The sequence below is a fragment of the Pieris napi genome, chromosome 7 (assembly GCF_905475465.1).
Source record: "Pieris napi chromosome 7, ilPieNapi1.2, whole genome shotgun sequence".
In the NCBI taxonomy this organism is placed as follows: Eukaryota; Metazoa; Arthropoda; class Insecta; order Lepidoptera; family Pieridae; genus Pieris; species Pieris napi.
In genome coordinates, this window is record NC_062240.1 from 1,544,825 (window position 1) to 1,572,294 (window position 27,470).

The window sequence follows — 27,470 nt, forward strand, 5'->3', positions numbered from 1 at the left end:
CATCAATAAATTACACGGGTCAACACGAATTTTGAGTCTGCGTTCTGTACCTCTGATTTTGATTACTTATGCCTAACTAATTAAAGAAAAAATATTTTTATCTATTAAAGTTTGCTTTTGTAGTTACTACAACGAAATTTATTTTTTATGAAAGAGCTCTATTTACATTGAATTGTATATACATTGTGTAAAGGTACAAAAGCAAACTTTATTTATTATAAATAGAGTTTCTGCTTCTTTTTCGATGTATACAATCAGAAAATATTCACTAAATAACAGACTCAAAAAAATATATTTTTTTTGTTGACTTGTGTTATATTAGAATGTATAAATTACAAAAAAGCAAGCAAATTTAATCTTGCATAATGTTATTGTGTACAAATCCCACTGAGGATATGAATATTTATTTCATTTCTTTTAATTTTATTGGTCATTCTTAAATTGTTTTCATAAACATCTTTTTTCCACACTTGAGTGATGAAAATGGTAAACTTTATAAAACCTATTATTGTTAATGCTCTCTTTGGACTAAAGCTGCGAGAATTAATGGTAAATATTTTAAATTTTTGATGTATCAATTATTGCATTGATTAGGACGAATGTTGGTTTTTTATTTAAAATTTTGTAATACTATTATGAATTTAATATTTTTAGAACATTTGTCGTGAAGCCGACCGAAAACGTGAAGACATGAAATGGCTTGTACAAACATTGGATATGCTTTCGAATCACTGTTCTGATAATGAAGCTCAAGAAGAACAGGTTAAATTAGAAAATCTAATTTCAAGATATAAAAATCTCATACCCACTATTGAAATTACTATGATTAAGACTGAGACCTACACTAGATGTTACACATACAGACGAGAAGTACATGAAGTTATTTGTATATTAGAAAATGCTAAGAAACATGCAATGGTTGAACCTGAACCTCAATCTCTACAGCAAGTTGAACAATTAGTACTTGAACAGCAAGCTACTGTCCAGAAACTAGATAGGCAGAGGCCTTCCGTTATGTCCATGTTGCAACGTGGAAAGGAACTCATTAAAGATGCAAATGCTCCAGCATTTGTCAGAGAAGATGTCAGGAATCTTGAATCTGGATGGAATGTTGCTTATGAATCGAATACTGACCGCCTACATAAGCTATGTGATACCCAAAAAGTGTGGTCTAATTACGAATATCAGAAAGAAGAATTGCTCTCTGATATAGATAAAATTGAAAATTTTGTTGCGCATCCTGGTTTAGAGCTCGGTGTCTCTAGCATAAGCCGTGAATTGCAGGAAACGCATGCTGTTAACGCTGATATAGAAAAAGCAAAAGCAGAAAGATTACCGCAATTGCAACAAGCCTATGTAGAATTGCAATCTCTAACAGCTAATAAGCCAAAACCAGTCATAGAAAAAGATTTAGAAACTATTGAACATAAGCTAGATAGAGTGCAAGATGAAGTGCAGACAAAGGTTATACACCTTGAAAAGTTTAACGTAGAGTGGACTAAAATTGAGCGTAAACTCGACGATGTCCGTGATTGGATTAAGAAAGAGAGTCCGGCTTTAATATCACAAATTCAATCTGAAACCATAACGCCCGAAGAAAGAGTAGAAAAATCTCAAGTGTTGCAAAAAGTTATCGCCGAGAAAATGGATATTATTAGAAATGTCGCCGAACAAGGAAGTAAACTGGCTGTTGAACATCGAGTTCAAGATTCCAATAGACTTAAAGGTGACATTGCTTTACTTGAAAAAATGATGGCTGATCTACAAAGATGCACTGAACAACAAACGAAAGTGGTAGAGCACGATCTTGCTAGCTGGCAAAAATATCAAAAAGGAGTCGCAGAAATTAAACCATGGATTGAAGAAGCTGAACTGAAGTTAGGCAGCCTTCCTAAACCAACAACATTGCCGGAAGCACAGCAATTGCAGCAGCAGTCGAGAGCATTGGTGACCGACTGTGACAAACAATTGATGAACCTACAGATATTGTCCAGTGTAAGCCATCAACTCTCAGGCAAAACGAGTGCTCCTGATGAAGTGGATGCAATACATTCTAGGTGGGCAATTGTCCATGACCTAGCAGACCAATGGAATAATAAATTAGAAAAACTAACAGCCCAATGGGAGATTTTTGAAAAGGAAGCAGAAAAAATTGAACTTTGGATAGATAATGGGGAAAAGCTGATTAATAGTCGAAATGTTAATGTAGAAACACCGCAAGTAGAAAAACTTGATCGAGAATTAAACAAATTGAAGTCTTTTGGAAATGAAATTTCACAACAGCAAGCTAAAATAATAACGTTATCTCAAACATGCGATAATATTTGTCATAGTGTACAACCAGAAGGTGCTAATTTATTGAAAAATAAGGTAAATGACATTAAACAGCGAACGAACAACCTAGCGGAAACTGTAAGATCAAGAATAAACGAGTTGTCTGATAAAATAATTGTTAAACAAGAATTCCTTACAAAATTGCATAACTTTGACAACTGGATAACTGATTTCAGAAGAAAAACCGAAAGCTATGATCAAATAAATTCGGATAGAGTCGAGCCGACTCTTCAGTCAATGCATGTTTTACTTCAGGAACACGCAGCGAAGGCACCGGAATTCACTGATATTTATAATGAAGTTAAGAATATGACACTCGCATCCCATCCAGAAGAAATGCGTTCCTTAAATGACACCTATTCAAACATTGCAGATAACTATCAAATGATTGAAAGTACTATTCAACAAAATAAAACCATTCTTCAAAAATGGTCCGATTTATTGAACTGGTATGAAGACAATAAGCAACAATTGAACCACATACAGTATCAAATTGATGGACCAAAATTAACACCGGAAAGCTACGAAGTTCTTCGCCAAGAACTTGTTAATATACTAACCAAAGTACCAGAGAAAAAGACGAACGTTGCATTGTTAGACGGTCCTTCAAAGATAAAAGTAACTGATCAAAACACAGGAAGACTTATTTCACCGTCTAGCTTGGTGAAAGAAATCGAAACAAAGGCAGAAACTTTGCTAAATCAAACTATTTCAAAAAGAGACCTGGTTCAAAAAGTTGGCGCTCGCTGGGACAAGTTTAACGTACAGCATAAATCTTTGTCGGATATTCTGCAAAATATTCAGAGTTCCCTTAATGACATGTCTCAGAAACCTGCACCTTTAACAGATGCAACAATACAAGAGATGACTGAACAATTGGATCGTTTAGATGCAGAATTAAAAGACAAACAATCTGTAAGAAAGGAACTGAGAGAAGAAGGACTGCATTTAATGCGTGAAGATCAACAAAATATGGGCACCATTCAAAACGCTCTCTCCGCAGCGGACAATAGCTGGGACCAAGTTGTAAACGCCGTTCGTGATACTAAAAATAAGTGCATATTACTTTCATCAACTCTACAAGAATTAAAGAACTTTAATGTAGCTTTTGATAGGGAAATGTCTAGAGCAGAACAACTATACAATGAATGTAAAAATGCACCAAATGATTACATTCAAACGGCACAGGCATTAGAGAAAGCGAAAAAGTCGTATGAAGTGCTAAAACGCTCTAAAGGCTTGTTGGACCAAATGGATGTAATAAAGCAATCTGTACTTAAACAGGCTTCTACCCTAGGTGGTTTTGATACTTCTCCTTTAGAAGACGCTTTCCTAAATACTCAAACACACTGGGAAAAAGTAAATGATACAATTATTAAAAGAATCCAAGATTTGGACTCCCAACTGTTAGTCTGGCGACAAATTGATGACGTCAAAAATCAAGTAGTACAATGGCTTAGTGAAACCGGTCAGAATCTCGGTAATGCTTGTGATAACCTAGAAATAAGGTTTGGACAAAATCACCTTATGAAATACAAAGAAGAACTCCCATTATATTTAGGGTTAAAAGGCAGTATAATTACTAAATGTGAACAAATTACAAATCTAAATAAGAGTATACCTGCGGCACAAGTATCGTCAATTGTTGAATATTTAGATAATGAATTTGATGCTCTAAAATCTTTGGCTGACAATTTAGAAAGTGCTGTATCATCTCTCGAATCAAAGGAAAATAAATTTAAAGATACTATTAAACGTCTTTCAGATAAGGTAAGCAAAGTACGTGATGATATTATAAAATGTGATGATATGTCCGGTGATAATAGTAAAATATTGGATCGTTTGAAAAAGTGCCAGTTATGTAAAGCTGAACTTCAAAATTTGAATGACGAGATAGATAACTTATCGCAAAACGTATCTGAAATGAATGCTAATTATCCTGGTTTCTACGAGTCATTGGTACCAAAAGAACTTAGTAATCTTCAGAAAAGGTTTGAAAGCGTCTTGACACACGCAAATAAAACTGAAACTACGCTTCTTACTTTCTTACAAAAATCATTCACGGATAAACTTAGCATGTTTAACAGAAATTTAAAGATATTGGATGATAAGACAAGATGGTGCATGCCGGATGCTAATAATGATAAATACAACCTCGAGGTAAAAAGCGCCGCACTACTCGAAGTCGGGACGGGTATTGAAGAATGCCACAAAAAAATTAAGGAATTAAAAGACGCTTGTGAAACTTTACGAATTGTAGCCGAACCAGCTAGTGCCCAAGAAGCTGCCGTGCAAACAGAAAAAGCACAGAAAAACTTGGATGTATTGTCGTCAAATTACGACGAAATAAAAAATAGGTTGCAAGAAAATATTGATGCGTGGCAAGATTATGAGACATTATTAGAACGGGTTTCAGAATGGTTACGAGAAAAAGAAAACCAAGTTCGTTTAGAAGCAGCTAATCTCAGCGATTTAAATGATATTGACAATAAAATTATTCAACTTGAAGGTTTGCACAACGAGATTAAAAACTATAGTGGTGAAATAAACAGGCTTACAGAAATTGGAGAAAGTGTGCTATCAAAAAATCCTGATTCTAGAGTAACACAATATATTAATCATTTAGTGAATAGATATCAAACTGTAGACAGGTTCATAGATAACCACATTAAACGTTTAAGTGACTTAAAGAAAAATAAAGAAAAGTACGAGAAAACAACAAGCGATTTCAAAAATTGGTTACAAGAAGCCAATGCTAATATAGTCGACTTAGCTGCTATGAGCAAACATTCTAAGCCATCAGTGGCTGACTTAGAACAGGTTAAAAAGCTAAATGAAAATAAAGAATTAGGCCAACGGTTGCTCAATAGTGCTATTGAAACTGGTGAATCGTTATTTAGTGGCATAACACCAGAAGGGCGTGAAAAAGTCAGAAATGAGTTGCGAACGTTGCGCGATTTGTTTGAAGATTCTGTAGATTCCCTAAATAACGTAATCAAGGACATTGAAACTACTCTTAACAAGAGATCGTCCTTTGATGATACCTTTAACCAAGTTCAAAAGTGGATAAGCGACAAAGAAAATGAATTGGGAGAATTTAAGTTGTGTCCTACTTTACCAGACAAAAAAGCTCATTTACATGCAAATAAAATATTACACCAAGAAGTAGAATTGCACCAATCTATGCTTTCACAACTTACAGAGAAGATTAAATTAATGCCCGATGACGAAGCTGAAAAAAGTCTTAGTAACGTTATAGATAAATATACAAATATGTCAACCGCAATACAAAATAGAATAAAATCATATGAAAGTCACGTCTCTGATCATGAAAAATATGTTCAAATGTTTGAAGAAACGCGCGATACCATTAACCATATTGTAGCTGAAAATAGTATGTTGCACTATGGCGTTGTCACACAAAAAGATGATATTGACAATAAACTAGCTGTAATTGAAAAGGTTTCGGCCAAATCACTAGCATTAAAACAGGCTTTAGACAATCTTAAACAACAATTGCATAAAGTTTTAGAATCTACCAGTCCCAATGGTCACCCTGTTTTAATAAGTGAATTTGAACAATTAAAAGCAACTTGGGATCAATTTGAAAATCAATGTCAAGACCAAGATAAGAGACTTAAAGAAACTTTGCAACAGTGGAATAACAGTCAAAGAACGCTGGATGAATTAGAAGAATGGCTTAAGATTAAAGAAAATCTAGTTAGAGATCAAAGCTTAAAAAGTACCCTGGAAGCGAAAGTAGCACATTTGCAACGACTAAAAGAAATACAAAATGAACTGACTGCGAAAACGACGAGTTTCAATGCTTTATCTGATACTCAAAATATAACAAATGAGACAGAAATAACAAATAAAACTTCAAAATTGGCTACTAGATTCCATACGTTGAACAACTTAGTGAACGAGCTCATATCAAAGTATGAAGTATTTGTGTCCGAACATAGAACGTTTGAAAATGAATATAACGACATGGAAAATTGGCTTGGTGGGATGCTTGGTGAATTACAAGATTTAAATGAAATTGTCGGAGATTATGCTGTTCTGCAAGAGAAGCAAAATAAAGCTAAAGAACTCTATGAAACCAGAAACAAGAAAACGCCTATTTTTGAAGATTTCCTTAGTCTTGGAGAAAAACTGTATGCACACACAAGTCCCGATGGCAGAGAGGTTATTCGTCAGAAAATACGTAAAGTAAGATCTTTGTGGGATAGTTTCGGTGATAGTTTTCAGGAAACTGTTAATAAGTTGGATCAATGTTTACTTCAATTTTCCGATTTTTCTTTGGCTCAGGAACAGCTAACAAAATGGTTAAAGGACGTAGAACGTGCTATGCAAAAACACACAGAACTTAAGGCATCGCTAGAAGAAAAAAAGGCTCAATTACAAAATCATAAAATTATGCACCAAGAAATTATGACTCACCAACAGCTTGTAGAATCTGTTTGTGACAAAGCACAGCAATTAGTTGATCAAACTCATGATGCATCATTGAATGTGTATTTGCAATCTATAAAGCAGTTATTCCAAAATATAGTTACTAAATCTCAAAATCTTCAAGAGAATTTAGAAGAATGTGTCAAGAGACACGAAGATCTAAGTCGACTTATCCAACAATATAAGGAATGGATAAGCGGTCAATCAGAAAAGTTATTGGATATTGAAAATGCTACTGGTGAAAAGCCTGAAATTATACGAAAATTACAGTCTGCTATAGCATTAAAAGATATTGAAAAAGTTGGTTCCAATAAATTAGATGAAATAAGAGCTGTTTTTACAATTGTAAGTAAAAGTACATCGGAGGCTGGTAATGTTTTGATAAAGACAGAAATTGATAATTTACAACAACAATTACGTAATGCTGTCCAGAGCATTGACATGTCAGAACAAAGACTAAAGCAGACGTTAATTGTTTGGAACACCTTTGAAACATCGATTGAGAATTTGACTGAGTGGCTAAAAGACATGGAATCCAAATGTCGTGATCAGGCTCTTTGTTCTACTTTACAAGAAAAAGAAGACCAGCTTCAACGATATGTCGACCTTCGTAACGCTATTCACACGAAAGAAAAGGAAATTGACAGTTTTGTTGATGAATCTCACAGCCTTATACAATTAAGTGGAGTTGAAAGACTTAAACCACTTGTAACACAAGTCAATAGTCGCTACCAACAATTGCATCTAATATCAAAAGAAATTGTAACACATTGGTCCGAACTTGTCGGTGATCATAAGAAATTTAACCAATTGCAAAGTGAGTTTGATTTATGGCTGAGACCACTAGAAGAACAGCTATCGAAAATGATCGAAGATAAACTAAGTATTGAAAATAAAGGTAATAAGCTGCAAGTTTTCTTACTAGAAAAAGACAACGGTGAACATAAAATGAGCATATTGGCAACTGCTGGCGATAAAGTACTGCCAGAAACAGCAGCTTCAGGCCGAGAAAATATACGCGCTGATATAAGATCACTCAGGGAAAGGTGGGATAAATTCAATGATAGTATCGCACAACAGCAAAAAGAATATGAATCACAGACATTGCAGTGGTCTAGTTATCAGGATGTTTTACAACAAACTTTGTCTTGGTTAGATGAAAAAGAAAAAGTAGTAGAGAATGAAGAAAAGGCCAAACTTAATTCTGCTCAAGAAATTAAAAGTAAAATATTAAAAAACAAAACATTATTGCAAGAGATATCTTCCCATAAAAGAGTTATAGAAACGGTTACCGATAAAGCAAAAACTGTAGCAGCCAGTATTCAATCAAGTAAAAAAGAAACTGAAGAAACAACATCTATTATTAAGTCTATTTGGGACAGGTATAATGCACTCACTAGTAGACTGACTGCCATCATCGACAATCATGAAAGTACTTACGAAATATATCAACAATTTACTGATCAACAGAAATCTTTACAAGATTATCAAAAGAATTTATGGGACAGGCTTCATCTCTTATCAGACTTTACCGGTAATAAAGCCGCATTACAAAATAAATTGACGAAAATTCAAGAACTTTTGGATGCCATTCCAGCTGGTAATAACAAACTTAAAATACTATTAGATTTGATCGAAAGCCATTCCGATAAACTATCTCCACGTGGCAAAGAAGCAATGTTCCGGGAACTTGGCTTACTTAAAGCTGATTTAGAGAAGTTTACGACCACTGTCCATGATGTAAAACGTGGTATAGAAGCTAAGATACAGCAATGGATAGAGTTTGACAACGCCAATGATCGTCTTCAGCACTGGCTTAGTGATACCGAAATGAGCCTTAAAACTTATACACCTAAAGCTACATTGGAAGAGAAAATAGATCAACTCAATAAATATCAGGTATGTAATATTTGTTTTGACATTTACTAGTGTATGTATATTAAAATACATTATAATAATCATCCCAGTGTATCTAGTTTACCAGCACCTATACCTGGGAAGAAATCTATAAAAATGTGGTGTGCCACATCCTAGTCAAGATTGTGATTTTGACTAGGATAAAAATAAGTAGAAATATTACTATTAAGTATGTACTTTTTTGGCCCTGAATTTTTAATTGCTTTATGTGGGATGATAATATGAAGGGACTTATCTTCAAATTCTACAATTATCACGTTGTCAGTCTGTATTATTCTCAGACAAGTACTTGCATATAAAAAATCGTATTATTTATTTGGCACGTTTTAAACAGGATTTGAGTAGGACGATTGATAATCACGAGTCTGATTTGAATGCAGTGATTAGTTTGGGCGAAGCATTGGAACAAGTAAGGGACAATAGACAAAATTTATTACCAAAACACAGTAGAACTTAATTATTCTAATTTTCCGTAGATTGATCCCTAATATCACTTAAATAATACAATGATAACTTAGCGATCTTTTAGTCTGACTTCCTTTATTCATAGAAAGTAAATCAGTCCAATAACACTATTTTAACTTAAGAGCTCATTCGTCTCTTTCTGTTAAATTGTGATGAAAGGAACACACTGTCTGTGTTTGTTGAAAAAGTTCAAATGGAATGATTTAATTTTTATAAATAGAGGGGTATGTCTTGGGCATACTAATAATAACGCTACTTTATCTTTGTCGGAAAAGGTATAAAATGGTGTAATTGTTACTAATCGTATTATTTAGTCTGAGTTAATAATGAAATGGTGTAGGTGGCAAATAATAGTAGAACCTAATTGGTTGTCGTCTATGATACTAATTACGTTACTTTCCAGTTAAACGGTTTGTTAAAAATTTTATTTAATTATTATTTCAGGCTATTTCAGCTAACTTGAAAAAGGCAGAAAATGATGTTGACAAAGTTACAGATGAATTTAGTGACCTTATAGAAAATTGCCATGATACTAGGATCACTATGAATTTACAGCAAATGACATCTCGATTCCAATCTGTGCATTCCACGGCCAAAGAGTTAGTAAAAAAATGTCAACAAGCAGTGAATGACCACAATGCGTATCAGGAGAAAAATAGACAATGTATTGATTGGATTACAACAGCTCAACATAAGTTTGATGAATGCCAGAAGAATTTGTCTAATACTCCTGAGGGAATAGCCGCTAAGCGAGAAAGCCTTAACGATCTGTTAAGTCAACGACGAAACGCTACACTTCTTGTTAACAATACTTTTGAACTGGGAGAGAAGTTATATCCTTCTACTTCACCTGACGGTAAAGAGATTATTGAACAACAACTTCAAGATGTACAACATGCTGTTGATAATCTGTTTGAGAATATTACAAAGGCTGAACGTAATCTGGATTCTGAGCTAAATAAATGGTCTTCATTCGAAGATAATCTTAAGACAGTACAAGACTGGCTAGCTCTTGCCGAGAAAAATTTACCTAAAGAAATTGAACTTAAGGCAACCTTAGATGAAAAAAGAAGCCAATTAAATGTTTACAGAGAATACTTACAAGATGCCCTATCTCATCAACAAGATATTGCCGAACTCGAAATGCGTGCTCAAAGTCTACCTGACGTGACTGAAGACATCAAGAAAAACATCAATCAGTTGAAGAATAGACAAGAAACTATACTTAAAAGAGCTAAATCATTTGTAGAACAATATGAAGCTATTGTTAATAATCACCAACAATACTCTAAAGCAGTTATGGATTTGCAAGAATGGGTTGAAGCTACCCATAATACAGCTCAGCTGTGGGGAGACGTTAACTTAGAAAGAGTGGCTTTGAGTAGTAATTGCGAGAAGCTAAAGTCGTTGCAATTAAGTTTACCTGAAGAGAAAAACCGCATCGATAAAATACGAAGTATTGGTGAGAAAGTATTACCAGGAACAATCAGCGGTGGCCAAACCAACATTAGAAATCAAATTGATGCATCTCACCAAGAATGGGAAGGATTGGTGTCCTTCATTAACAAAACTATAGAATCAATAGAAAATAAGATTCAACAGTGGAATGAATATGAGAATATGAAAGACCAATGTTTAGCTTGGATAAGAAACACAGACAATCAAATTCATGGTGTCGACTTAAAGGCAACTTTACCAGAAAAACAAGAGCAATATAACAAGTTCCAAGAATTGCAAGGAGAGGTGCGCGCTAAAGAATTAGAAATTGATAATATTACAGAAAGAGCACAACATTTGTATACCGGAATGTTAGGACCTCGAGGTTCTCAAATATCTGACCTAACTGTTAAATACCAAATGTTATGCCAAAAAGTAAAAGATTTAACCAATAGATGGCAACAATATGTAAAAACACACCAAGAATTTGCAAGCAATGTGTCAGAGTGTTCTCAATGGATCGAAGAACTGAGAGACAAGCTAGATTTTTGTTCCGATCTAAGTTCATGTTCCCAAGACGATCTAGAAACAAAGTTGGTACTTATTCAAAACTTACTACTGACCAAAGACGAGGGTTTTACAAAAGTTCAATCTTTAGTAGAATTAGCTCAAAATGTTCTGGCTAATACCGCACCAACTGGTCACGATTCTATCAATAATGCATTAGTAGCTTTACAAGAACAATGGTCGGCTCTTTTGTCACGCATGATTGACACCAAAAATATGTTAGATGACTCTGTTACAAAATGGGCTGGATTCCTGGAACAAATACAGCTTCTAGAAAAAAGTAACGCTTGGTTAGAAAATAGCCTTTCAGAATTAACGCCGTTCGCAGGTTCCATGACCGATAAAAGGGCACAGCTTGAAAAACTAAAAGAAGTTGAAGAAAAAGCTCGTTGTGACCGTTTAGAGGTTGATGGCCTCAAAGCGAAAGCATCCGAAATGTTAGCTAGTGGTCAGCAAAATCAGGCTGCCTCTAAAGCTCAAGAAACCTTGAATAAGTTTGATTCCCTTTATGATAAAGTGAAAAAATTACTTGCCGATAGAGAGGAACAGTACAAAGATCACAGGTTATATAAAGAAGCCCACGATGAACTTATTCAGTGGCTCGGAAGAGCGAGAGAAAAGGTTCCATCATTAAAATCCAAACCACTTAGTGATAAATTGGCCATCGAAAATTCTGTAGCGCCTCTTGATGCCCTCATTAACAAGCAAGCTCAGGGAGAGCTTCTTTTAGAACATTTGCAACACACTGGGGAAGTTCTTCTTGCAAGTACATCTCCTGAGGGCCAGGTGGTAATTAAAAACGAAATGAAAGCTTTAAAAGAAAGCTTCGATCAGCTCTTTAATGAAATTAAGCAACAAAAGAATCAGCTCGAGGATATTGTGAATCAATGGAGAGATTACAAAGATGAGTATGAAAGGTTATCTGATTGGTTACAGCAAAAAGAAATTCTTATTAAAAACCATAAAGTGGCGTTGTTGGGAACTGCCAAAGAAAAAGGTGGCCAAGTTAACGAAGTGAAAGAGATTGTTGATCAGCTAAGCAAAGGAAAAGTAGACTTTGACAACTTCAATGATTCTTCTGCTGGATTGCTTTCATCTCATTTAGACACTTATGTCAATAATCAACTTAGACATTTAAACTCCAGATACCAAGTATTGCTTAACATGGGTAATGATGTCCTTAAGAAAGTCGAAAACAACTATGAACAACATCAAGCATATGATGATAATTATGCTAAGACTAAAAAGTGGATTGATGATGCCTGGGAAGTCACCCGCATTGGAAGTGAGGCAGGTAGCAACAGTAGTAAGGAAGCATTACAAAAACGCTTAGAACAAATCGAAGACTTGCTCAAACGTCGCGAAGAAGGTCAAAACTTGGTCCACGCGACCATAAACAGTGGAGAAAAAGTATTGAGAAACACTAGGTCAGACGGAAAAGATAAAATTAACACAGAAATTAAAGATTTGCAAAATGAATGGGACCGTCTTGTTAAGAAAATGACTACGGCCAAAGTTCATCTCGAAACTGCACTTTTGCAATGGGCCGATTACAGCTCAAGCTATTCACAGCTTCAACAATGGATATCCGATAGAGAGGCGAAATTGCAAGAGGTTTGCGAACAGAAAGTAGCTAAGTCTAAAAAGGGACAAGATCGCCTTGCCGGTCTCACGACAGGCCTGAGCTTAGGCGAAAGAAAAGCAACCCTTCGTCAAACAAACAATATTGTTCAGGATATCGTTTCGTTTGAGCCCATGATTCAGTCTGTTACTTCTAAGGCTTCAGAATTGATGCAACAAGCTCCTGCTTCTGAAATTACCAGCAAATACGAGACATTATCGAAACAGGCGAAGGATTTGTACGAAAAGCAAAAAGAAACTGTAGAGCAACACCAAGCGTTTATCGATTCCGGCACAGACTTTGTCCAGTGGATTAGAGCTGCAAAAGAGAGATTAGGTAAGTGCTCCGATGCGACGGGAGATAAAGAGTCTCTGAGCAGCAAGATTTCGCAACTGAAGGTATTGGAAAGTGAATTACCAGAAGGGCAAGCAAAACTTCAAAAAGCCTTAGAGCAAGGGGAGATATCCTGTGGGCTCGCTGATGAAGAGGACAGAGAAGACATTGAAGAAGAAGTGGCTCTATTGCAAGAGGAGTACGATACATATGTGTAAGTTAATAATGTCTTTTTCGTTTATTTTAAATATTTAAAGTCTAGTATTAATTCTATATCAATCAGTAAAGCTTTGGTGAACCCTCTCTTCTGAAAGAAAATCAAAGGAGTTCAAAGTAAATGTTAAGTTATTTTAAAATAATGTTTTTCATGTTGCAGCGAGCAGCTAAACAGCACCAAGGCCCTAATTGAAGGTGGTATAGTTAAGTGGACGGAGTACGAAGAGCATTATAAGGAAGCCCTGGAGTGGTTGTCGAAGACTGAAAAATTAGTTCAATCATTTAATAAACTTCAAAATAACCTCGAGCAAAAGAAAATCGTTCTGGAGGAGTTCCAAGTAAGTAGAAACATTTCATCAAGAGATAATTTTTTTACTTAAGCCTACCTTTGTATTGTATTATTTCGAATTAGTAATTGTCTTTGTTTAGTCTGTAGATTTACAATGGACAACTTAACTAAGATATCTATTATCATTAAAATTATAAATTATGAGTATTAATTTAACCCGTAATCTGGATTTCTCTGATTTTCTCATTTGCAGAACTTGAAAAGTCTTATAAACATTAGTAGATTGTTTTATTCATTTGTATTGACAATACGTGTATTTATAGGGTCATTTACAAACTTTATTCGACTGGCAAGCCGAGTTAGATAAGCTTAACATGCGAGCGCAGACCTTGTTAGAAACTTGCGCAGACACAAGAATATCGAACGGCATCACTCAGCTAACTACGAAGTATAACGCGATACTATCTTTAGCTAAAGAAGTTATGAAGCGATTGGAGCTTCACTACCAGGTAAAAATATGCAGTCATATTTGTTTATTACTGTTACATTTTTCATTTCTTAGCTTGTTTTGAGGGCTTTTTTAATTTATACCTATATTATTCATTTAAAATACAAGATTAGAAAAATACAGACATGATACGGTCTTATTCATAAACATACTCTATAAACTGTGGGACCGACTATGCAATAGAAATTCAGGTTTTCTTAATAAGTTCTCCGTTTATGATAAAACTGTTTGGGTAGCGATATAATAGCTAGCTTCATCGAATATGTATTGTATTTGTTTTTGTGCATATAATTTTATTTATGTTTAATTCTGTTTTTGCATGCTGGATGTAAATAGCCAAATATGTATGTAATTTTTATTGCATTGGCTATACCGAGTATACAAATTTGTTTTGTTCAATGTTGCATAGTTGACAGCTTATTTTTAAACAGGAACACCAACAACACAACGCTCTCTACGGAGAATGCCAAGACTGGCTCGACAGAACTCGAGAAAAACTAAACCAATGCGCCGAAATTCCCAACACCCTTCAAGAAGTCAACCACAAACTTAACACCGTAAAACTATTACGTCAATCCCTAGAACAAGGACAAAATAAACTAAGATATTTACTAGAACTTAAAGAAAAAGTAATAATGAACACCGAACAAACGGGCGCAGCTAAAATACAAGAAGATACTGACAATTTGAAACAGGAGTTTGATAAACTTATTGCGGACTTGCAAGATGTTCGCAATAAGCTAACAAACAGAGCTTCTCAATTTGATGATATTACCAAGGTGGGTGATTGTGTAAAAAAATTAAATCCATATCAGATTCCAAATAGTATATGTTTTCCTGTAGCATATTTTAAGTTTCTTTGTATAAATACGAGTATTAACTAATGCTGATTTTAAAACTGTTCATATTCTAGGTACACAAAGTACTAGTTGAATGGTTGGATGATATTGATCAGAAAATCCAATCAGATGATTCTTTACTTAACGACCTCTCAGAGAAAAAGGCTAAACTAGAAAAATTCAAGACATTCAACAGGGATATTGATTCTCACAAAGATCTGGTCAATAAATTGAACGAAAAATTACAAGAAGATGCCTCGTTAAAGACAAAAGATTTCGAGGACACCCTCCAAAGATATGACGATATAAAGAAAACTGTTGACGACATGATTACTGTAAGTATAACCTTTGGTGAAACCTATATTTTTATTTCAAAAAAATCTAATCAAAATAATTTATTTTTAGTTGACATCGTTTATATAATCGTAACATTATATTTTCATTTCTTCTTTTTAGAAACTCGAAGACTACGTCAATTCACACATTCAATACAAAGAATCTTATGACAACTTCTATGATTGGATTCGAAACTGCAAAATCGAGATCCAACAGTCTGCTGATTCACACGGTGAAAAAGCCGAAGTACAGAAAAAACAGAAGAACGTGAATAAAATAATTGGATCCTTGCCTAAGGGCAAAGCCTTACTGGACAAAGCGGTGGCTCTGAGCGAAGCTGTTCTTGAAACTACTGGAAATGAAGGCAAAGATAGCATTAACCAAGATATTAAACAATTGAAAATCGAATGGGAAAACTTACAACAGATTTGTAGAGATACAAAGAAACTTCTAGAAAAATGCCTGTCTACGTGGTCCGACTTCATAGAAACATCGGAGAAGATGACCAAGTGGGTCAAAGAGTTTGATTCAAAATTAAATGCTGTACAAAAAGTTGATAAAATCACTCCAGAATATCTGGAAAAATGTCGCGTAAGTATATTTTCTACTAGCTACTGTCAATTCCATATTAATGTATCGAATAACGTCTTATTGTTTGTCTGTATGATATTACTTAATACATATTTTATTTATAAAACTTAACACTGTATTCGTATTCGACAGGATTTGTTAGCTCAAGCATTAGCGAACAAACATGTGTTAGAAGAACTTAATGATAGATGTGAAAATCTGATGGAACTTAGTGCATGCGCATGGGTGCGTGATAAAACGGTTAATTTACAAACCGAATACACCTCTCTCTTAACGAAAATACAAAGCTTAGTTTCCAATGGAGAAAAGAATCTGTCAGACCACACAGAGTTTATCAAGGCTAAAGAAGATCTGCAACAATGGTTGGAGACAGCCCACGGCACTGTGCACGATTCAATCGGAGTAGGAGATATCGACACTACTAAAGACAAACTGGAGACTATAAAACTTGTTAGCAATAGAATGACCGAGGGACATCACTTATTAGTCGTTTTACAGGAAGCGTTTAAGAAAGCACTAAATAACACTCCACCCGAAGAACAGGACGCACTCAGAAATGACGTCAAAGTTCTACAAGAAAGCTGGGATCAACTTAAGATAGACTTGAACTCTATAACAGCCCAGCTTAAAGCAGCCATTGGCAAATGGGAGGACTTTGAAGATTCGAAAAATAAAATAAACCAATGGATCAAGGATACAGAACAGAACTTAGACAAAGTTCCCCCGACAGGTGGAGAATTGGGTGAAATGAAGACACTTCTCGAGAAATACAAACACATTGAAGATGAAATTGACAACAAAACGCCTGAATTGCAACGTATCAAATGTGAGGCCAATGAATTGAGCAGTTGGGCCAGAAAGCCGGCCGTCAAAGAGGCGGTTGTGGAAATAGAAAAGAAATGCGCTGCTCTGAGAGCGAAATGCGCTGCAAAGAAAATGGAACTAGAATCTGAAATCAAAGACTACAACCATTATCACCAATGCTTACAAGACACAGAAAAGTGGTTACTGCAAATATCTTTCCAATTGATGGCACACAATTCTCTTTACATATCGAACAGAGAACAGACTGAAGAACAATTAGCTCAACATGCGGTGCTGCTTGATGACATCCAGAAGTATCAATCCACTTTGGATGATTTGGAAGCCCTGGGTCGTGCTCAAATTGAGAGATATGAAGCTACGGCACCGTCCATCAGAGACACTGTTGGAAAACAGTTGAAGAACGTAAACGACAGTCATAAGAGCTTATTGGCCACTGCTCTTCAAATCGAAAGACGTCTGAGAGAGGGATTGGCTAAGTTTAAGGAGTACGAAGATACATTAGAAAGCATTTTGAACAATTTGGACGAATGTGAACCTGCCATTACGGAGTTAGACGTACCAGTGGATGGATTAGCTCACGGCCGAGATTTACTTGAGAAAGCCAGGGTAAGTGACTTGCAGAAAACTTTTTAAAATGTCTTAAATCCATGCTGCGTTAGTTTTAAAACACTTGTTATGTGCTGGATGTGTCATCAATAGGCAAAATAACAATATTTTTCTTAAATGTTTACCTATTTATAAATTCCCCAACGGCTAAGGGAGACGTTTGGTCTTTCCATTAAATTTGATAATACAATTCTAAACATGTCCAGGGACTTCACAACCGTCTCCAAACAGAAAAAAGCCGTTTATCAGCAGCCGTGGCAGCTTGTTCAGCGGCCGCAGCATCTGTTTCACGTCCATCCTCTCCGGCTGACAGTGCCCCACTGCCTATCCCTCCGCGGGAATTACACGTCAGAGCCCGACTTGAAGACCTTATTGATCAGGTAATGCGAGCAACTGCAAATGTCTTAGCTGCAGATCTGTTGTCTTTGCCTTGACCCATAGAGATAGATTGAGCGTTCCCATTTTCTTTTATTGAAGTATATAAATATTTTACAATATAGATAAATACACACATCATACATAAATAATGACAATGCTTCTTTATGTAGAGGAGATTGCCTTTACGAATGCTCAATCCGTTCGCTATCGTTTGATGTGCTTGGATTTTGACGTGAATCAATACTGATGAAATGATTTTATGGATGATTTTCTCTTTAACTATTTTCGTAATAATACGTAATTTCAGTGACATACTAAATAATATTAAAGATATTTCAGATACAATTATCTTAAAAACTAAATTTTCACCTTATTGCAAACTAATTTATAAGATTGCCAGGTCCGAAAAAGAACAGAACCAACGAGTTGTTATCAGAGTAAGGAAATTGTACATAGTTAATGTTGACTAATTTGGTAGATAGTTAAAAGTAGTTAGGATGAAGCAAAGGCTTTCGTTGGCTATGTATTTTTTGCACCTGGTATAGTGGGCATATTATCAATATTAAATGTAGGTTTATAAGCATAGTCAAGTTTTTAAAGTTGTTTTTTACCAACTCAAAAGGGTGATAAAATGTTCGCTGCCTTATTATTTAACTGATTTGAATTAACCCAAAATTAAAAATACACTAGCACTGTTTCAATCGTAATGTAAGCCACTTGTGCACTACAATGTACTTAGTATCATTTAAAAATTGATTATTAATAAAAATATTATATTCATTAGTGAATAATCACGTTATAATCAATTTTTTATGGTTTAAAGATTTTGTAATTACTAACCAGCACTGTTTGTTGTGACGCATGGTTTGTCTTTAGAAACATGTAAGTGAAGTGGGCAGCGCCCGCGTCGATGCTTTACTAAAGAATGTCGAAGCACCCGAGTTCAACGAGAAATTGGACACGTTAGAGAATAGGGTAAGGCTCTGTTTGATCGCAAAGTGTAATTTCAGATTGTAAATATTTTTGATTTTTTTTGCACAAGCACAAAATAAATCGTTTAAGGATCGACATTTACTTTATTTTCAAATATAGGTACAAAGTCATCTAGAAACTCTCCGTGATGCGGTTCAAGAAATGGAGGAGGCGATGAAACAAGTTCTTGAGATTCAAGATTGGATAAATGTTCACAAAGCTTTAGCCAATGATTGGCTCTCAAATCCATCAAAACTCCGCCCTGAAGCAGCTAAACAAGACATGGCTGCGATGAATGATGCTCTTGCGTCATTGACCGAGAAGAGGAATCGATTACTAACTGAAATTCAAACTGAAGGTATGTTGCAAAAACTGTTTGGGAAATAATATTTATAAGACTTGAGAATTAGTTTTAAAATATTGTTTTAATTATTTTAGGCCTCGAAGATGAAATCAATCTAGAAGAAGAGTTAGCTGAATTGGAACAGACAATTTTGAAATCTATTGAAAGGGAAAAGAGCAACCAAGCCGTTATTGATGACTTCCGCCACAAATGTCAGGAGATCCACGATTGGTTTGACGCTGTACTCAAGAAAATGTGCTTGGCCGATAAGGGCTCCGGTTTGCCGTGCCCACAGAAACTCAATGCTTTGAAAGAACTTTCATCACAGTTTGATCAGGATGGCAAAGAGAAAGTAGAGAACATAAAGACAATAGGAACCCAAGTTATTAATATTGTTAGTAATTTGGAATCTCAACAAGTAGAAGAACAGGTAATGTAAAAATTTCTGAGATCACAATAATTTATGTATCCTTTCGTTCCAAACAGAGCATTTTAATTTTTTTATTTCCTTTTTAGATGAAATCTGTCGAAAGAAGATACAACGACATTGGTAAACGTATTCAGCGTAAATTACAAATGCTCGAGATAACTTACAAAGCTATAGATGGTACTAAGAGTGAAGTTGCTGCACAAAATGAATGGCTTCAAAAAGCTATTGATACTGTACAGCATCCTGAACCGCTGGGCTTTGAAAGTAAGGCTGTAAAGGAACGTCAGAAAAAAATGGCTACTCTTCTTAAAGAGGCAGACAGTAAGAAGACAGCCATAGACTCTCTTGAAAAAAAGCTCAGCAATATTCAATCTGAATTAGAACCGTCAGAGCAAATGCAGTTAGAATCGGAACTAGCTGAATTAGCTTCTAAACAAAAGCAGCTAGCATCTTTGATTAAACAAGAAATAGAACGACTGGGTGGGTGTAATGAAATCAGAAAGAAATTAGAGAATGATATGGAGAAAGCAAAGAATTGGCTCAAAGCTAAGCTAGCTGAAGTTAAGAAACTAGGCGGCTCCATTCCTTTAGAAGCCGCAAAAATTGAAAAAGAAGTAACAACTCACAAGAAACACCAAACGGAGCTCGCTGATTTCCAAAACGATACTTTAAGTGAAGTTATCCGACAGGGAAACGCCGTATCCAAAGACTGCTCGAATGAAAACAGAGCTAAACTTCAAGCGATGTTAGAAGATCTTAACAAAATGTACACAACCGCAAAAGTGGCCATAGATGAGAAGCTCGCTGCTTTAAATAAATTATTGCAAATTAGAAATGAATTTGAGGCTGATGTTGCGAAGATTCAAAGCTGGTTGAATGAAGCTGAAGTTGCCGCTACACCGGAACTGAGAACTACAAGCCTTCAAATACTAGAGGAGCAATTAGTTAAGTTTGAAAAACTCAGTAAAGAGGCTGATGACGTTGAAAAGAATATCAATAAGATAAAAGATAAATCCAAAGATATTATGGATTCTTTATCTGACTCCAATAAGTTACAACTTAAAGAACAAGTGAACATCCTCTCTGATAGATTTGCTAGAATTAACGCTATTATTCACGACAAAAAGAATATTCTATTAAAACACATCAAAGAATATAAGGACGCCGCTGCCAAGATTGCAGCTGCCCTTGAATTCCTTAACGAGATTCAAAACAAACTAAAAGTGTTGAACAAACCAATAGGAAGTAAAGTGGAAGATGTTCAACCAATCATTCAAGCATATGAAACTATTCTGGACGACTTAAAGAAAAACAAAGCTATGCTAAATGAGTTGCAAGGAGGAAATTTGCATGATTTACAGGACATCCTCACTAAACAAGATGATTTGATGAGTACAATTGAAGACCAAATATCGAAACTCAAACAACTGTTATTATTGCGTGAGCAGTTCTTTGCACTTGTAAAGGAAATTGAAGAATTTATTACTAAATACACGGAATTGACATCCGAAATAGAAAGATCAAATGACTCTCTAGAAGACAAGATTAAACGATATGACGATATCATTCTTAAAATCCAAGGCTGTGAAGCGTTGTTAGCGACTGCAACTGATAAAGGTCAACAAATCGCCGCTGAAGGCACTGTGATTGATAGAAACAATATAACTGAATTGTTGCAATCCCTGAAGCAACAGTTGTTGACATTAAGACGTACAGTTGAATCTAAGAGACAAGAACACGAAAGAGCCGCGGCAGAACACAAAAAACTTGCTGCAGATCTCTCAGAAATATTACAATGGCTACACGATAATGAAGCAGTCGTTCTTTCAAGACCACTACTCAGTAGAGACGTGGCCAGTGTCGACAAGAAACTGGTCGAACACGCTGCATTGGCGAAGAACGTGCAATCTTATTTAGATAAATTTACTAACATCACAGATGCTATCAAAAATGACGATGGTGTACCCGGAAGCCTACTCGAGATGGTATCTGATGGCAACTCATTGAAAACGTCTCTCCCTGCCGAATTGGCGAACCGTGAAAAGCATCTTCAAGACAACAAGAAATACAGACAGCAATACATACAAATGGTTGAGAAATTAAACATTTGGGTAAACGAAGCGAATATCCGTCTCGGAATGGGTAAAAATGGGACCGACTTTGAGAACATCGAAGCTGATTTAGAAGAACACAAGTCGTTCTTTAGTACATCGGAGCCAGAAATGAAGGACTTGGTTGGCAAACGAATGCAGGACATAGTAGACAAAATATGGTCTTCCCTAACACCGTCTGAACAGGAAGAGCTATCGAAAGAACACCAGAAGAATACACAGCTTCTAAAGAACACCTTGAATTCGGCGAAGTCACGTCAAGCGCAATTGGAACAAGACTTGGAGATATGGAAGGACTTCTGCCAGCTCGTAGAGAAGATTAAGGCAATTCTGGATAAGAATGAGATTCCTGATGAACCTGTGACTAGTGTGGACGCGTTGCGGCTGCACCTCGAGAAGCTGAACCACGCCAAGTCTGACTTAGAGGTAAGTCCTATGCACTTATTAGATTGTATATACTTAATATTAAGCAACGATTATATTTTGTAAACATTTTTTTGTTTACATAACTTGGAACTACGAAGGAAGTACCGCGTGAGAGACTGCCATATGATAGATAATTATTTGATATTATGTCAATGTTGCCATATTAATGACATATATTGCCGCGATGTTGGTATTTGCAAAACTTGCATTTATTGTGTTAACGCTTTGATGAAATCCGTGAAACAGCGTTATTCGACGATTAACGACTTTAATTACATATATGTATTATGAATTTAATTATATGTATTTTGGACACGTTTTACGTAATACCAAAAAATACGAGCTCGTTTAACTAATCATACAAGACAAAGTAGCTGGTAAAAGGAGACATGGCCGCAGACGCACGTCTTGGTTGAAAAACCTTAGACAATAGTCAGGTCAAAGCACCAAGTCATTGCTTGAAGCGCGGCATCCAAAATTAAAATAGCCATGATGATCGCCAACCTTTACAAGGAGATGGATAAGAAAAATTTAATTTATTTCTGATCGATAGAACTCACAACGTTTCGATTATGTAGTTCTTCGTATTGTATTGAATTATTTATATTACACCGTATTGAAATTGATCTATCGCTCATGACGCTTCGACATTATAGGAGCCTATAATAACATTTCAAGAATATGCAAATTAGAATTAGGTCACATAACATAATCGCGATTCGTAGTTCGCGTTCTGTTTGTCATAGTTTTACATTTTAAACTATTTCTATAGAAAACCATCGATTCCATCCGCGGCTTCGAACCAGTGGATTTCGTGTATTCTGTGTAGATTTTTTGCGACCTCTTAAACAATAATTTAGTTATTATAATATATCCATAATGAAATCACATTATTTATTGGTACAAAAATCAAAGGTAGTTATCGTGATTCTCACGTTTATATATACATAAGGGTTTAGAGGGACTTACAATTTAATTGTTTCTCTACTTTAAATTATTAAAAGTATTATTAAAGTTAAATTTTTTTATGTGAAAAACATGCAAAATGTCTCGCAAGTTATTAAAAGTAGGAATACCTTTTCTTAGCATCATTAAGCATTTGTGTCATTAAAATTTGATGTCAGGGAAAACGTGTTATATTATATGACATAAAAAGTCCCGGCTTCGATATCTGTCCTTATCTTTATAATATTTCGCAAGTAATTGTTCCCCTGGCTAGCATTCTAATGATGTAATGGATCCAGTATTTGACTTTATTCATTACTAACATCTACAAATGAATCTCTTCTCTTTATGAATTTCTTTTCGTTAAAAATTGTTCTAACAACAACAGATAATATTTTCACGCAGTCCACAATATCCTTAATATAATTAGGGAATTTTCGACAAGAAGAAACATTTTATTATCTAAATATATACTTTATTACCGATGAAATTCAAATAAGATTTCGCTACGCAAACGGTATTTTGAGTTGAATGCACTTACCGTTTATGGTTCAAGTTTATGCATTACCGGCGGCCACCCATTTCCCATTTATTTAGTTTCTAAAATTACTATTCTTGCGGAATGCGGAAGAGTTTCATTGTTTTAGTAATAAAAATAACTGAAACTTATTGCTATGATAGGACCAAGCATTTTCCTTATGTGGGTTACAAAGTCTAAATTTTAATATTAATAAGTAACTTTAAATATTATTATTTTATATTTATAAATAGTTTACTAGTGAACTATAAGTCAAAGTTTAAATTTTAAATTTATAAATAAGTAAATTTTTAAATTTTATGTATCAGACCGTTTAAACACATTTGGGGGTATTTATATAACGTGAACACTTAGTTTTTATGTAGAATCTAACATGTAGAACAGTACAAATTTCTCAGAATTCAAACCTCTGGTCTGGACCCAGATGTATCTGTTTCGTGATTTATTCTGTCTGGTGATCAGTCTTCTGTGCCTGACACACGTCGTGAACTTTTTGAGTCTAATGCCGGCTTACTCACGATGTTGTACGAACCAGTGCCTTTAGACTGGGTCACTGCTTTTTTCAACTACAAAGTTAACGTACAAGACATGTAGATATAGTCAAAACTAGTGTTGCCCAAAATCGGTCTTGGTCTTGCAGTCTTGTTCTTGCGTTTTTGCAAGACCAAGACCAATACCAAGACCGCTTTATTATAGCAAGACCAATACCAAGACTGAACCCTGCAAGACTTGAGCAAGACAATACTTAAGCCTGCAAGACTCTTGCGTCTTGCAGTTAAGACAAACTGAGATTTGGGCGTTATTAAGTAGGTATTTGGTTTCAATCCCGATTTTGAGAAACGTTCCCCAGTATCAAAACCGTAGGTATTACAAATCATAACACTAAACTAAGGGCTGCAGTTGTATTTGTAATTGGCAACGTGCCGCTCGTCTGAAAGCACCCTGAAACGTATTGTATTGATTAGGTAGGTAAGTACTTATTATATTTCAACAATTTATTAAGTAGGTAGCGTGTTAATACTCACAAATCTGTTCCCTAATAACTTTCTAGCAAAGTTCATACCTTGTAGGTATCTACCTATAATAATATGTTATGCTTGTTTATGTCTAATGTGCTGGGGGCCTACCATGAACTCTTATTGCGAGCCTATTGACAACCTACAACTGAGATGCATCGCTAATTCGTACCATGACATCGAAAAAACGAGACAGTTTAGGTTCCCACGTGACCTTAGCGATTATCAGATTTCGTTCGTTCAATTTGTATGAAAATCCGTACCATGACCGCTCGGCTGAACCGAAATTTGACAGTTGCGCCTTCCAACTATGACAGGATAAGCGATTCTAAAAAAGTTACTTTTTGTTCAACTTTTTTGTATCGAAATGTCCAAATAATAGTTTAGAACCTATAAAATTCAATATTTGTATTAAAACTTGTTAATAAAGTTAAAAGAATAAGATTTATCTACTATGGCTAACATATGAAAAAAAATATAATTTTTATATTTTGGGGTATTTTGAGTTTAGAGAGTGTGATAATAAATAAATTATTAAAATATCGACGGAGATGAGAAACAAGACGGCAATGCCCTTCTACCGACTTCGAAGATATTGATTTTATAATTTATTATAGATTAACTACTTTGACTCATTGAAGATTTCAGTGTACCTACAAATAATTGCACATGGTTCAATAATATTTTAATTAATTATTTAGGCATGTCTAACAAAAACATAATTCCCCAATATATCATATTTACAATAAATAATAATGCCATATCACTAGTAGATATTTATTATAGTTAAATTTTTCCTCATTATGTTCATGAATTGTATTATTCTCCTCTGCTTTTTCTTTAAAAAAACAGAGGTGTTTCTCAAATTTATAATGTGTAAATAATAAGCCATTTGAAAGTATTACAATAACAGTATTTATTTAGTTAGGATGACTCCATCAAGAAAAATCTTGTCTTGTCTTGTCTTGAATCAGGCAATGTTCAATTGGATATAAACATATATTCTTATTTATATATTTTCTTCTCTCAATTCAGCGAGTTTGTCAGGTTTAAGCTGTAAAGACAATAGAATTATTTATATTATATGAATTAGTTAACGTATAAATTGAATTTGTAAAATATTAAGGAATCAATTTTTATCATTATTTACTTGATGATTTTCGAGTAATAGGTTGATTGTAATATCTTATGCAAAGAGTTTAATATCAGCAATTCACTTCGATATAGATATTTATTTTTAATAAACCAATTTTTGAACAATACTTACCCCATCATATTACTTTATAAGTTAAACAATTTGTAAAACTATATTTATGAAACCGAAATTTTGTAAACAACAAATATATTGAAAGCTCCTATCAAAATTTGAAGGAAACGTTTAAAAATAATAAGTGTCAACTGCACAGCACCAGAAAACTTTAAATTTAAAATATATCAAAAGAATAGTTTTATATTAAATAAATATATATTAAGACATAATAGCTTATTATAATTGATGAATTATTTAAAATAATTTTATATTTTATTTATTTTTATAGAAACATCTGTCGAATTAAGTTTGACAGTTAAATTTCTAAACTTACATAGAAACCACAAACAAAATTATCGTTCTTTCATTCGGTCTTGCGATGCTAATACGATTCAGCTTATAGGCGGTCATGGTACGAAAAAATGCGATTGACTTTACGTACCTAAACTCAACTGCATCTCAACTGGATTGTTTTAAGAAAGTTCATGGTAGGCCCCCAGATCTAACGTTAGTACTCGTAGGTTGGTATGTGCTTAAAATTATAGTTAACAAAATTATATAAACATCATGTAGGTGTGAAACTTATGTTTCAAAGTTTATATTATTCTTCTATTTAGCAAAATTTAAAACTAACAGCGAGTCGAGTAGGTCTAGTAACAGTTTCTACGGCAGCTAATACTATGGTACAGACGCCAGCACATCAAGCTACTACAATCTATCAAATTTCTTCAACAGATTTTCAAGTTTATCGCTAAAGAATTAAGGTTCAAAGTTGATTGGGGAAATGTGACGTTCTGCGAATAAACTGTTGGTCGGTCGGTGTATTAAATACCTACTTATTTGATAATTTACCGACAAAGACGCCGCGGTTTGCAACAAGTGTAACACAGCATTTGACACTGAGCGCCGCATTCGCCGACAAAGAGTACGGACAGAGGCACACAAATTTTTACCTATTTTGGTAGGGTTGGTATAGGAGTATAAAATTAAATGACCTTGAAGATGTCCCAGCAGTAGGTAGGTATAAATTGAATGCTCTGAGTTTTTTTTATTTAAATACATTCTCACACTGGCTTGAATTCGAACACTACAGCGTTAAAAGCTGTCGGGCGAGATGATAATTAATAACTAAGTAGGTATTGCATCTATTGAATTGCGAATATTTTGATTTCGAAATAATCATTGTTAATATCGGTAAATGATAGATAGTGAGTGATACCTAGGTACTAAAATGTGAGCAGCAAGATTGAAAAGTGTATATGCCATGTCAGTGCTTTCAATTTTTAGACACGATTTAGAGTTTACCATTCAATTACACACAACATATTATTGAAAAACAAAAATTATGAAAAAGATATTTAGACTGAGTACTTAGGGTCGATTCGACCAAACAAGAGTAAATCTTAATCTTAGAATAAATCGTCAGTTAATCGAGAGTAAATAAATTTTACGTTTTACTAACTACAAATTCTAAGAATAGTGGGCTTATTCGGGAATTGCAACTATACCGCCGTTTTGCACGGAATAACAGCTATTCCTAGAATAATTTAATGGCGTCAGTCAGTCCAATCAGCTGATTTCTGTCATTTCACAAATATGTATTCAGTGTTTTAATTTCAAGTCAACGCAACGCACTAAATTAATAGTCTGGCATTGTATAATGAAACGTTTAAACAATTTATTACTTATTTATTTATTTTTAGATTTTTATTATTATTATTTT

The 27,470-nt window shown here is 34.7% G+C and overlaps 1 protein-coding gene across 6 annotated transcripts in view; it reads left to right on the forward strand.

Moving 5' to 3' along the window:
• Positions 1-27,470, forward strand: part of LOC125050801 (muscle-specific protein 300 kDa) — a 157,846-nt gene that overhangs the window by 65,871 nt on the left and 64,505 nt on the right. For 5 of the 6 annotated variants that reach the window (XM_047650822.1, XM_047650819.1, XM_047650821.1 and 2 more), the window contains 13 exons: positions 655-8,688; positions 9,616-13,343; positions 13,506-13,683; positions 13,958-14,143; positions 14,574-14,921; positions 15,056-15,316; positions 15,438-15,908; positions 16,041-17,339; positions 17,546-17,719; positions 18,594-18,692; positions 18,810-19,047; positions 19,128-19,462; positions 19,549-21,999. In XM_047650822.1, the coding sequence (XP_047506778.1) occupies positions 655-8,688; positions 9,616-13,343; positions 13,506-13,683; positions 13,958-14,143; positions 14,574-14,921; positions 15,056-15,316; positions 15,438-15,908; positions 16,041-17,339; positions 17,546-17,719; positions 18,594-18,692; positions 18,810-19,047; positions 19,128-19,462; positions 19,549-21,999 (17,802 nt within the window). The remainder of the gene's footprint in view (positions 1-654; positions 8,689-9,615; positions 13,344-13,505; positions 13,684-13,957; positions 14,144-14,573; positions 14,922-15,055; positions 15,317-15,437; positions 15,909-16,040; positions 17,340-17,545; positions 17,720-18,593; positions 18,693-18,809; positions 19,048-19,127; positions 19,463-19,548; positions 22,000-27,470) is intronic. The other variant, XM_047650823.1, reaches the window with a different exon arrangement.